Source organism: Nyctereutes procyonoides, unplaced genomic scaffold, assembly GCF_905146905.1.
Source record: "Nyctereutes procyonoides isolate TBG_1078 unplaced genomic scaffold, NYPRO_anot_genome, whole genome shotgun sequence".
Classification (NCBI taxonomy): domain Eukaryota; kingdom Metazoa; phylum Chordata; class Mammalia; order Carnivora; family Canidae; genus Nyctereutes; species Nyctereutes procyonoides.
In genome coordinates, this window is record NW_026575158.1 from 2271835 (window position 1) to 2286236 (window position 14402).

Genomic DNA, 14402 nt, shown 5'->3' on the forward strand with positions numbered 1-14402 from the left:
ATTGTTTTATAATTCCTACTATTTACCATATTGGTAACTGATATGTTTGTCTTTAATCACACATATTATGCCATTCTATTACATTAATACATTATTTGTAATTCTTCTAATAGCATTTTATTTTCCTATTAATATAAATTACATGAAACTCTTAAGTTTATTTTCGACTTACATTGTGCTTTAAAAATCTTTTTAATATAATCTTTCAGAGCTCAGTTTTATTTCATTTTTACTATTACTATATTATCTTAAAGAATACATGAACTTCTTTTATTTTAGCAATAATTTGATCCTGTAATTGTACTTAGTGAAAAAGAATGAAATATTCATGAGGTACAATAAAATAGGGAATTCCTCTTTTCTATCCTGTCCTTAATATCACTTTTCAACATCCATCATCCTAGAAAGTTATCATTAGTTATCCTAAGGCAATTAAGAAATATATACTTTCGGGCAGCCCCGGTGGCCCGGCAGTGTAGGACCGCCTTCAGCACCGGGTGTGAACTTGGACGTGGGGGATCGAGTCCCACGTCGGGCTCCCTGCATGGAGCCTGTTTCTCTCTCTGCCTGTGTCTCTGCCTCTCTCTCTCTCTCTCTCCCCCTCTCTCCCTCTGTGTGTGTGTGTGTGTGTGTCTCATGAATAAATAAATAAAATCTTAAAAAAAAAAGAAATACACACTTTCTTCCAATTCTCATACTTATCTATACTTCGAGAATAATTTTTAAAGTAGTTTTGTAGATGCGAAGTTTGTATTCTATCTATCTGAAGGTCTTTATGTTGTGGGGAAGATCAGATATGAAAAGTAAGGCTTATAGAGTGGGATCTATAATTTCAAATGCTTTTTATATTCATCAGTGTCATTAGTATAGTGACTACTATAAGTCAATGCCAATTTCTATCCACCACCCACTGCCCAATCCATTATTAATTGAGAAAATAAGATTATGCATTTGGTCACAAAATATTAATGTAGAGTTGCAAAAGTGACAGAATGGTCTGTTTTTGATTTTTCCCCAGGCAAGTCTGTTTTACATAAATGGCTTTTTTACAAATTTGAAATGTGAATATATTTTATTTTTTCCCAGTGAGTACACAATACACAATTCTTTGACAATACTATTAACCAATTTTATGCCAATTTCTTTTCTGATCTAACAACATCAAATGAAACACATTAAGATTTTGGACGCTGTTTGGTGACTTAAACAGACTAGTTAAAAAAAAGTCCATCTATAAAACAAAGTATAAAAAGTCTACCCACGGCCACAAAATCCCTTATCTTGCAACACCTTAAAGTCACAATAAATGCTTTTGAAAATCATGAGATAAGAAAAATTAGTAAATTGAATTTCAATGAAAAAAAGGTATGGGATTTCAATTGAAGTACACATTATAGAGAAGCAAAGTAAAAGTAACTTCATCTCTAAGATAATGTGGAAAGACATTGCTTTACACCAATTCTCGTCATGTAACTTTATAAATACAATGTACAGAAGCAGATGTACAAATTAGTGAATGTCATGGTTCTGCATATCTTTAATACTGACACACAATCACTTTCCAGTGGCAAAGATAAACCGCAGTTTAGAGCTCACTGATATTATTATAATTATGTTATTGATGGACAATTTACATAAATTTGTTGAATAGAAATTTGGAGGTATTCTATCCAAGATCATACAAACTTTCCACTTGAATCCCATTGAAGATATCTTTAAATACCCAGAGCAATAAACTATGACCATAGAACACCGTTTTATCTGTTTTGTTACTTAGAGCAAGTCTACTTGCAAGTTTTCACTTCCCTTTGATATGACACCTTAAATGTTGGTCTTGATTTTCTTACATGTTCCCTTGAACTGGGTTCAACTCCTGTGAAGGGATCAATTGTTTTCAAGCCCTTGTACTACCCCACTTTAAATATGACATGAAGAGATCTGGGAAGGGGTGGGGCTGCTCTGCCTACACACACTGAGGCATACCTGAGTTGGGGCACTGATTGGCTTTTCCCCAGTGGAGACTTTGCATGTTGAGAATGGAGCTGTGTTGTCTGGGGCTTGACTGCACAATAGCATTGCCTGTGAGTGCAAGATAAGTTTACATTCTCTCCCATCCAGATTGCCTTCTGACAAGTTACACAGATCTTATTTAGACCTGCAGAAGAGTGAGCTCAGTGAATTTCTAATCACCTTCATTTTACAAAAGGAAAAAAAAATACAGTAGGTCTTATACATGTTTGTATTCTTCTAATGACATTCTGATGTAAGTTGACAAAAGCTTTTGATTTTTTGATAAGATTCCTGAATTCATTTGGATAGCTACAGCATTGTATCTTGCTCTGTATCTGTGTGAGAATGATACACTGGGTGCAAGATTTTACTAATTTATATAAAACTCGATTTAACAGGGAATGTGGAATGCTCTTTTAGCACATTTCAAGTAACTATAAGCATTGCCAAAATCTAACCAAAACAGTTAAGTTTTATAGACTGAAAATGATCGGGAAGGTATGATGCTATGTCCTGTATTATTCCAGAAGTCACTTTCATACACATACTCTACATTGAAGTCTTGGTTTATTAGTCACACTAGGGATCAAGATCTATGTGTAATAAATGTAATGAATTAAAGCTTTAATCTAAAGTGGGTTACAGACAAGCATAAAGAGGGAACACAAATGAATAAAACTTTGTTTGCTTTTAAATAGAAAGAGGCAAAATAGAGAACTACATAAATAAAAATTAAATTCCTCACATCTTGCAGTTATGAAGAGTACATATTTGCTCTTCATAGGAACTTTTTATCTTCCCTCCAAAATCTCACCCAGAGAGATCAAACTGCATTAAAATTCAGGCACTGGTGGTAGAAAGTTGATAAAGCCTTTAATTAGTGTGTCTCCAACTATGTTTTCTCTTCTGCAAAGAAATGAACTCTATGGCACCAAGAAGGTGTTGGGGCTCATAAAGACCATTAAACTTCTCCTCTCTTGCCTGTGTTGAAGCAGTCTCAGGGAACAAAAAAGATAGAAAACATGAATTATATACTATTCCTTTGCTATAATAACATGATATTGAATTGGTGACTAAGTCAATCGTGCATGGAGTATGAATTGTCATTGTCATTCAAGTGGGTCCCATATTTTATAACTGATTCTAATCATTACATTGAATATTTTTCAAAGTACCAACTACTGAACACATCATAGGAAAAACATGAGAAAGTATAACTAGAATAGAATTTACAGTTGTGTAGGCAGCACATGGAAAAATGTCACAGGTGGAAATTTCAGGGAAGTTCTCTTCTACTTGATTGACTGTACATGTATGGTGGCTGACATACATTTCAAAGTCATATTCATTTTGACCATTCATGACCGATTTTCAGGAATTTCTTGCTCTCAAAGTCGTGAAAACAAATGAGGCAGGACACTGTTATGAATGTCCACTTAATGAGGTTTGGTTTTATTTAAAAAGTATATAAACATGCATTTTTGTCCTTTTAAATTTTCTTTCCAATTTACTCACTCAAAATGGGTCAAACATATTTTAGTTGGCAGCCAATTTCTGAGAATGTACCATAAAATGTTTATTCCAATAAATCTACTTACTGTGAACTGAACATACTCTGAGCACTGCTTTTTAAGCACTTACAATTTGGTTATACATTTGGTGGCATAAACTTCACTTCTTAATCAAATAAAACACAAAATTGTCTATAGACTGCATTAATTTTCAAAAGTCATAAATTTAACTGATGCAGCTCTATCCTCTAGTGGGTACTGTACATGTATTGGAAAGATGAAACAAGATGTTGCAATAGAGTTTTTGCATTTGGAAGCAGCCCGAGTATGTCCTAATAACAAATTGCCTCTTTAACTATTTGCAAGATATTCTACAGTTCATTTTGTTTGTTTCCTTGGGGAACTTCATATTATATTCTGACTTAATGAGTTGGAGAGATTAATTATGGTAATTCAGAAAATGTTTTTTTTAAAAACTGTAATATAAACACAGCTCTTTGGAAACACCTTAATTTCCTTTTGCTTGTTATAATTCTCAGATCGGTCAATTACAATGACAGATAAAGTTGATTCTACATATAATCTTAATTTCCTTTTTTTTAAAGCAAGTTTAGTACATCTTTGCTACCTGTTTATTGCAATGCCTATTTAGCCTTAAGACTTAAATTTCTTTCTTTGACCCCTGCTTTTTGTCAACAGTAAAAGCCACCTTTCTGCTTTTCTTTTTATTGACTCAGTCCCTGATATTCAAAGAAGACTTCGCCAACTCTACTGTTCCTTGCATCTTCCTATTCCTACACCCCAACTGCAAACCATCCAACGTGATTGGTTCCAACCAGCATATCCAGCCTAGCTTACAGTACAGAGACTCCCTTCACATTCAGTCTTGTTCTTCATGTCACGAGGAGTAGAGATTTGTGCTTATCACCAAATAAAATTGCAGTGCAAAATTTAAACATAAAAGTTACACAATTAAAAGTTAATATATGGCACCACAGCCTATTAATTCACATATAGTACAACAGACCAATAAAAACAGACAATAGTATGAACAGAGCTAAAAAGAGTGAGCTTGCATAGCAATGCACAAAAGAAATTATATACAGAGGAAAATCCTTTTCTTCCTGGAGGGCGAGTTTTGTTTTCTTTCTTTTTTATATACTCCTGACAAGAAAGAGTTAAGGTGGGTGGTGTACTTAAGAGAAGAACACAAGTAAAATATCTGTGGGATATGTGTGGCTGTGTGTCTTTACATTGCATTTACAGTTCTTTTAATAGTACATAAATAAAGAAATTGTTCATTGCACTGTTTAATGTCATCACTTCCATGAGTTCAGACCTGGTGGTCCTTCAGAGCAGCTTTGCATGTCTCCTCTCAGTTACTCTACAAAGAGATTGAAAAAAATCAGAAATAAGTTTGCATTGAAATTAAGTAGTCTTTTATCCTGACCAGCATAACAAAAACCAAAGCAAACAGATAATAAATGAATATAACATCATCAGATAGATTTTGTGAGTGTGTAAAGTTAGAAAATGTAGTTATGGGAAGGGAAAGAAAGAAACATTGTAAAATTTGGATGTTTAAAATCCATGTAGGGCTATCTCTGCACTTCCTGTGAGTTTATAATTACTCTAAAATAAAAATAAAAAAAAATCCAAATAGTCATGAATCAAATTAAATATTACAAACATATCTTAATAATAATCAGATTAGTAATAGACAACAAGAATGCTAAATCTAGTCAATAAAGACTTTACAGTTTGAAAGTACTTTTACTTTTCCTTATTTCATGGCATCCCCTAGTCTGTGATGTAAGCGTAATAGTAATGCAATTTTTTAGATAAGGAATTAGATTGGGAAGGTAGTTTACTTGCCCTGGGTTGAGAAGACTGGAACCCAGGTTTCTTTAGCAGTGCTTTTAACTTGAATTCAAATAAGCAGCTGAAAATATAATTCTGACATTGGATAACGGAATTGGTAAATTTCATTAAAAAAATTAATACAAAGAATTCAATGCTTCTTACTATGACATACTATGACATGCTATCTTTATTACCTGGTATTTTATTTTTTATAGATTAAGTTATATTATCAAGGTTGCCCTCTTTATTCAAAAAGAGATTTATTTATTGAATATGTGACGACAATCAAAGTATTTCAAGTTAAGTAAAATGAAAGATTAACTTTATGAGGTTGACTGCCTAAATTAAAAATAAATAAATAAATGAAGAGCAACTAGGTATTGAGGAATTCCTGAGGTTCTTTAAAAGGCAAAGAAAATTACAGAGTATATTTAATTAACTTAAAAATATTAAGATTAATTGCCTAAATATTTTCATATTATTTTCATAACTATTTTCATATAGTGTAAATCATACTTGAAATAGAAGAAATATTCATTTAATGGATGGCTGTAAATAGCAATGGTCTACATTATGACTGAACCTGCTCAAAATCATAATTGATTCTTTTATCATAGCAAAGCAAGGTTTCTGCTACTATTCTGAAATTTGTTTATTGTACCAATATTATTAATGAGGTTCAGTACATGCTATCCCAAAATATGACATCTGGGCACACTGAATATCTAAAGCTGAAAGTCGGAGAAACAATAGAAGCAGGAAGGTCACTCTGACCTCCTTCCTCCCCCCTCCTTTTCTTCTCTGAAATAGGTCATAAAAATCTCACATGAAAAGTTATCCTCCTTCTACCAGAGGAAGGAAGACATTCTTATTGCCAGAGACAGGGAGTTATGGGGCCAAGAAATCTGTGCAAACAAACCTTGTTAAACTAACCCTTATCTTCCTAGTTACTTCTTTAACCATTGACTACTTCTACCCAAACCCTTCTGTCTCATAAAATCTTCACAAATTTATTATTTCTTTGCCTAAAAAGCTTTCTGCTCTGGTCACTTCTTTGGGTCTTCAGGCTCTTATGAAGTCCTCCATAGACATGTAAAAATTCGATAACATTTGTAGGCTTTTCTCCTGTTAATCTGTCTTTATCAGTTTAATTTTCAGACCCAACCAGGGTAAGAGGGTCAAGAAAACTTTTTCCTCTCCTACATTATTAACCCAGTATTCATTCTGAATCACCAAAACCTTTTAAATGTCCTATCCTAAAGCACTTACATAATTCACCTGTAAACTGTCCTTGACTATTTGAGCCCATATATCCTATGTCAAGAAGGTCACTGGCATTGCGTTGGTGACTTCCCCTCAACGCTTCGGCTTTCCTGGGTCCAGTGGATCCTTTAGAAGATGCTGTTCCTGATGAGCTGTGACCTCCCGGAGATGGGAAACTGGGCTTGCTGTATGGCACCAATGTTTCCTCTGCAAAAGATATACAAAGTGCTAAGCTGAACAGCAACATGGAGGCAAAACAAACAACTTTAAATATTAAGTTCAAGATGGGCTACTTTACCATTTCACGCTTTAGTAAGATTAAAAATAAGAGGTTTCATAAGACTCAGATATTAAAAGAATTTCCATGTGCAGACATTTCCTATAATAGGAACTGAAACAAGATTAAATTAAGAGAAATTTGGGATAAAAGTGCCTGGGTGGCTCAGTAGGTTAAAGGTCTGCCTTCAGCTCTGGTCATGATCCTGGGGTCCTGGAATCGAGCCCTGTGTGGGGCTCCCTGATCAGTGGGAAGTCTGCTTCTCCCTCTTCCTCTGCTCCTCCCCCTGTTCATGCTCTCTCTCAGATAAATAAATAAATGAATAAATAAACAAAATCTTAAATAAATAAATTTAAGGACAAAAATACAATGTTATGTATCATTTGCAAAACTTAAATTCATTAATAAAAGAGATCTGCATACAATGAACCAATTGTTTAACAAAAGCATTTCTGAGCATCATTGCTGGAGTTCAGTAAAGCTCCAATTAAATTTTTCAATTAAGATTGGAGAAACATGGTTTTTGTTTCACTTTAAATTATAGCAACGTTCTCTCAATCAATTTAGACTAAAAAAAAACTATGAATTAGTTAAAAAAAGCTTCTTAAATTTTTGTTGTTTCTGGGGATAGGAACACATTATTTTAGATTGTGCATTTCCTTAAAAGCAAAAGAGAAATACACAATTTCATAAATAAATAATAATCAATGAAAATGCATATTTTTATGTATCAACTCTCTGCAAATAACATGGTGTGTATTATTAAATACCTAATATTTTGAAACTTTTTTTTTCTTTTCCTTCCTTCTTTCTTCTACTTTTTCTCTACTTCCTCAGTTTTTTTCTTTCTTTCTGAGTATGGGCTATTATTACTGTGATGACTATTTCTCTTCTTAGATGGTCTTTATGAAATCTCAAGGATCACGTGATTTTTCTCTCACAGTCTGAATAATGTAAACTTCCTAAATGCTTCACTACATCTAGAAATTAGAAACTTGACATATTTTGGCTCTTCAATATATTACATTTTCTAAAACCTTGAGCACCAGGTTGTGACACCATATAATTATTGAAAATGCATGGGTAGAGGACACAACTACAAAAGATTGAGTCCAAATTAAAAAATCAATGTGTAGGGTATCCTTGGGTGGCTCAGCGGTTTAGCGCCTGCCTTTGGCCTAGGGCGTGAACCTGGAGTCCCGGGATCGAGTCCCGCGTCGGGCTCCCTGCATGGAGCCTGCTTCTCCTTTCTCCTGTGTCTCTGCCTCTCTCTCTCTCTCTCTCTCTCTATGTCTATCATAAATAAATAAATCTTTAAAAAAATCAATGTGTAAAGAAACTCAAATGTTGCTGTGTGTTAGTGTGCATGTTCTAATAATACTCAACGAAAATGAATCCTGATATGAGAAGAAATGTTCCAGAAAATGTATTTCTGCAATAGGCCCCAACAGCCACTACCCCTTCCAAAGAAAATCCAACCACAACTGATGAAATTTATTTTGTGACAGTGCTCAGGAAGCTTGATTTATAAACAAGAATATTTCCCAATGAAGTGTTAACAATCAACTAAATTTAACCAGTTGGAGAAAGTGCAGGCCCAGTTTAACCTTTTCTATCCTGAGATATTTGTGTGCATTTACACGCAATTTTGTTATTTCAATGGATTCAACGATTTGACTGAAGTGAGTTCTTCTTTCAAAAGACTAGTTACGTCAGTCAAAATGAAACTGGTTGAAAGTAGAGATTAAATTGACATTAAGATGAAATTTAGAGGTCTTAAAAGCATTTCACATAAACATTAAATGGCAAAAAATCAAACTGTCTCCTGAACAATACAAGTGAAGCGTGGTAAGCTCTTGAGCTCAAAGACCCATATGTAAAGGTTAGGGGAAAATCCCCATGGGAATCAGCCTTAAGATGTGTGTTGGTGAGCTCTGCTGAGAAATCCCAACTTTTCAGGGATTCAAGGCAAACTTTTTTTCCAGATGCTTTTAAACAACTGCCATTTCTAAAATACCTGGTAGGGGAAAAAAAAAAAAAAAAGGTAAAAGTCCACACTTTCTTGGGACTGTGTAGAACACACCTGGTCCAACACTTTGTTTGTGTAGGGCTTTCCGTATATCTTCTTGGCGTTCTGTGGAGTTTATCCATTCTTGGGTTTGTCGCTGCCACTCTAGGGACGTTCTAGCTGGACAATCCAATGAGCTCTTTGTGTCTTCTATGTTGGATGCTTGTGGTGTCTCCAGAGAGCTTCCTTTTCTCTCTGTTGAGTTTTCCATGTTACCAGCATGCTGGCTCGGGCCTATTTGCTGCCTTAAACCCTGACCTGGAGGGGGATCTGGTGGTGGTGGAAGATCTAAAAATTGTGAATAATGTTTAGAATGGACTAAAATTTAATGAAAAATACAGGTTTTAATTCAAGATGAAGAAAAAAACCCTTGCCCTCCTAAAGGTCTCACTCATGCAAAAGAAATCTGGGGGAATGGGGGGCAAAGTTCAGTTATTTCTATCTAAAATGCATATTATTGATCTCTTTGCTATCTTTTGATCACAGTGTCTTTGAAATAAAATCGACTGATTTCAACTATTATATGTGGAAAGTGTTTTCAGTTGCACATCGAGGCTAATGTTCAAGGTATAAAAGGTAATTTATATTTTCTCCATATTTTATCCATTTTCAACTCTACCTCCCCAAAGTAGAATTATCATGACACAAAATGACTAGATGTTCTAGCAGCTGTGTTAATAAAAAGGCCCTGGGAAGAGTAAAAGCAGTCCTGCCATTCTCCATAGGAAATGTTGCCCTCGGGAAATTAAGAACTATATGCCGTATCATATGCAACATATGACTGCCTTTACTCATGTATGTGATACATTTAGCAACAGTCAAAGGGTTAAGCTAACATTTATTAAACACAATTAACATTCTGCCTGACAACCAATTCTGGCTCTTCGTTTCATGAGTTAGCTAATGAGTTACAACTAATACATTATAATCTTCCAATGTATTAATTTTAATAAGTAATAACCAATGTTCACAGTACAGATAGAATATGCTTCTTGTTGCTAGACTAGACAATGCATCACAAAAATCTGAGATGTAGTAGAATCGATAACTTTGCCAAAAAGCTCTTGAAATTAAATATAAGATACAAGAAAAATCAAGTTTGGATGCTTAGCCAACTTTTCATTTTCCTTTCATTAGCTGTTTGCATCATGACACCATTATATTTTGATTGTGTTCAACTGTGATCTTAGTCTCTTCTTTCATCTTTAAGTATATATGAGTTCTATTATATGACTTATACCATTATACTAGTCATAAAATTACTTTGTTGAGGATTTTGAAATCTCCTCAATATTCTAAATATTCTTTTGGATTATTATCTTCTAATTTTTCTGGCATAGTACTGTGACCTTCTCTGTTCACCTTTAGAATATCAATGATTATATTATTTGTTTATAAAATCAAATGTCATATGCAATACATATTAACATTATTAATAGGGTCTATTGGATATAATATTAGTCTATTGTCTCCCATGCTGTTGTTGTATGTGTGCCCTTATTTCTAATAATACTGTTGGTGAATTTTAAAAGGAAAAAAGCATAAATTTCTTGTGAAAAAAAGATAGCTTCCTTAAGGAAGACTAGGTCGTTTTTTTTAAAGACTTTGTTAAGAAGCTTTCTACTCTCTTAATGAGAAAAATGATATCGTCCTTCATTGAATTGACAATAATACTCTCCTCTGCATCTGCTTTGGGAGTTCCCATGTTGAAGCAGCATTCCCAGTTCTTATGTATGTCCTCTTGTTAGATTATGAATTACTAATTATCGAAGGGAACAGCGTTTTCATCTGGGAGAGTAAAGTTGCATTTGGAACATTTCTTGCAAAATGAAAAGCTAATCCAATATTATGATATCTGTTTGTAGCATAATCCACCAATGAGTTTAGTGTTTCCTTTATATTCAATATTGACTTCCTTCAGTATGTATTATTATAAATGTAAAGTAATTATTTCATTTGAGTGTTTGGACTTAAGACTGTCAGTAGTGGGAAGGGGGAGAATTATTATATTTGCTTTGAAAATAACATATCTGGTCATTGGTTTTTATTCTCCATCAAAGCAGCTTCATTTTTAAATGGCCAAAATGGCATCTGCTTATGCTAGCTAAAATTCTGATTACTATTCAATTTAACCTGAAATTATATGGCTATATAATTAAGTAATATACTTGGAGTTTGTGTAGTCTAAGAAGAAAAGACATGGCATGCACAATGAAATAAACAAACTGGAAAAAAGATGGGATTAAGAATGACTGTGGACAAAAAATAAAAGTATGTAATCAAATATGTTTACTTAAATTTATTATTCATTTCCATGTTGATCCATTTCAACTAAATTGATTCACTAAAGAGTCTCTTATTGGCCTACTGAGGATTTGCTATTGCCAGGCACACAACAGTCCAATGAAATATGTGCCATTATTATCCTCTTTTTCAGGTTTAAAAAAAAAAAAAAAGAAGAAGGCAAAAACTCAAATACCTCTGGCTGGGATCTCTCCTTCCATGAACTCCAGACTTATGTGACTAAATCCATACTGAGGAGTTCACATTAGATGTTTGCATATATGAATATCAAAACTGAGTCCTAGACCTTCCCCTACAAAATATGCTTCTTCTGTAGGGTTCATCATCTCAGTTAGTAGCGATTGCATTCTACAAGTTGATGAAAACTTTGGAGTAATCTTTGACTTCCTCGCTTCATAGCCTGTATTAATTTCATTAACAAATTGTGGGCTCTGCCAAGCTATAGCCAGAATTCAATCTTTCTCATTGTTTCCATGGATTCAACCTTGACAGGAACCTCTAACATCTATTCCCTATATTATTTCTACAACTTATGAGGTTTCCGTGCTTCCACACAGAAGCACAGTCTATCTTGACATAACAGCTAGAGTGGCTTTTTTTAAAGAGACAAGCATAAGTAAGATCATGATACTCCTCTGCCTTAAATACACGCACATGTGTGCACACACGCACCCCTTCAGTGGTTTCCTATTCAAAGTAAGAGCTAATGTCCTCATAGAAGCTTAAGGCCCTACAATCGCTGGCTCTCACTTATTTGTCTAACTTCATATTCTGTTTTGTTGCTGCTCTCTCTACTTCAGTCACACTGCTTCTTTTATTTTTTAGTAAATAAGCTTCAGGCTTCCATTTGGTGTTCTCATGTCCTGGAATGACCTTTCCTCAGTAACAGCACTGCTCTTTCTCTTTTAATCTTCTAGTCTTCTCTACTCTCATCTTCTTGGTCAAGTCTTCCCTGAGACAGACTCTCCTTATAAAAGACCTCCCCCCATTTTGGTATTTCTCAAATTCCTTCCTATTTTTTTTTCTCCATGACACTTAGCACCATCTTACTTTTATTTTCATTTATATATTTATGTTGGTTTTATCTTCCCTTAATAGAATATAAGCTCCAGGAGGGAGCAAAAAAGGGAATTTTACCCATTTGGTTTCCATTGCCCATCATTTGGTACATGCTTATTAAATATTTGAATGAATAGATTAATGAATAAGAAATTTGCTTAATGGTCCAAGCTATTTTGTGGCAGAGCTAGTTTGCGGCCAAGCTAGTTTGTGGCAGAGGAGTCTCTTCTCTAACTAGGACATTAGGAATGAGGGAAGAGTAGACCAGAAGGAGATGATCTAGGGAAAAAAGGTTGATGGATAGAAAATTACTTTCTCTGCCTTCATTCTGCAGCATTTGTCAATTAGTCTTAAAAAGTATTCTTTATCTTATGCAAATGGAACAGAAGAGTTGCATTGAGTAATGTCTGCTTAGGAGAGTCTTTATTCCTTGATGTGTGTGTGTTGGTTTTTGCATCACCTTTGAGACAGAAACTCGTGTTTTACACCATTCCCAATTCCTCTTACTAGAGACAAGAAAATATTACCTTCCCACTCCAGTCATTAGTCTGCTGTCATATGCCAGTGCTCTTGTCAATGAAATGAGAAGTGATATGTGCCACTTGCAGGCCTGACCAGAGAACCTTCCAAGTGATCACCCCGATTTTGTCTTCCCTTTCACTCAGAAGCCATAAATGTCTCACTTTAAAAATAACAGTATCCCAATATTGAAAAAGCATATATCCTTACATTAGTACTTAGAGGAGAGCCACCTGACCTTTATAAGTTAGTGTGACCCTGAGAAACAAATTTGTTGTACCAAGTCACTGAGAGAAGTTGTTTGGTATAGCAGCTAATAATAATTATTCTGATTAATTTACTCACCAAAAATAATTTTAAAATGTATAAAGCAAAAGTTCTAGTTTAAAAATGTCTATACAGTAGGTGTTACCAAATGGCAACCTTCTCTAAAAGAACAGTTTAATTTTACATATGGATATTATAAAATTATTACAGATGCATGGATTTGGATATTATAAAATTATTACAAATGCATGGATTCATGCCATGTGAATCTATATTTACTATATACTAAATCATACATTTACTATAAAAAAATAACATCCTTAAGGATAATCTTTAGAGTGCTATTCATAGTAAATGTCCCCATATCATAATTAGAATATCATTGGATCATAAACTTAGGAAGACATGGGAGCTGATATTTCCCTTGCAGTATCACTACTTCCAAAATATATCTACTAACTACACATAATCCATACCCCCTTTTGAAATGCTGGAAAATTTAAAAGTTAGGAACCTATTTGTTATTTAGGAAAATAAGCAATATATTGATCATGTTTTAAACTAGAAGGTAGCTTGCTTTAACCAGACATTCTGAAAAAGATTCACAAGAAAAGTATTTTAGGAAGAAATGGAGAACTATTTTGTTGGTTTATATTTGTTATCTTCCATATATTCTGTATATAATCTTCCAGTGCTTCAGAAAAAAAAAAAGTTCTCTTTTTCCTTTCATAGCAGGAAAACTATACAAAATTATTAATTCTGAGATTTATAACTACCACATAAATGAAGGTGGTTGTTTTTATCTAGAAAGAATAAGATCAACACTATTCACTGTTTTAAGTACTCAACTAATCTTTAGATCATCTGAGGCAGAAAGGCAGTGGTGAGCATCTTTGTTCACCACAGGATATTCGTTTGTACAGTAATTAAAATCTAGAGTGCATATTCCATAGAAACACTTCCCAAGAAAATAAAGTAACCAGAAAGATAAGTAAACCTGAAAGCTTTAGAACAAGTTATGTTTGACTTTTAAAGTCTTCCCTCCATTACAAAACGACAAAAGAAAGCACAAAGATGGCTGCCAGATACAGACCCTTCCTCCCAAAACAATAAAGAACAAGTACCTCTTTCCCAGCTAAGTCTCATTCTGTCCTATAATGATAAGTCTAAGACACTGACATGAATGCTAAAGACTCCATCATAGATTCTCAATGCTGACTGCACATTAGATTCATTTGTGGAGCTTTAAAAATATCCATAA

At 34.0% G+C, this 14402-nt stretch overlaps 1 protein-coding gene across 5 annotated transcripts in view; it reads right to left on the reverse strand.

The window, feature by feature from the left end:
- Positions 1-1060: 1060 nt before the first annotated feature.
- Positions 1061-14402, reverse strand: part of ROBO2 (roundabout guidance receptor 2) — a 581315-nt gene continuing 567973 nt past the window's right edge. For 2 of the 5 annotated variants that reach the window (XM_055313851.1, XM_055313853.1), the window contains 3 exons: positions 9008-9280; positions 6654-6854; positions 1061-4905 (listed from right to left, as the gene is read on the reverse strand). In XM_055313851.1, coding sequence (XP_055169826.1) covers positions 4904-4905; positions 6654-6854; positions 9008-9280 — 476 coding nt within the window. In that variant the 3' untranslated portion in view covers positions 1061-4903. The remainder of the gene's footprint in view (positions 4906-6653; positions 6855-9007; positions 9281-14402) is intronic. The other 3 variants (XM_055313854.1, XM_055313855.1, XM_055313852.1) reach the window with 2 other exon arrangements.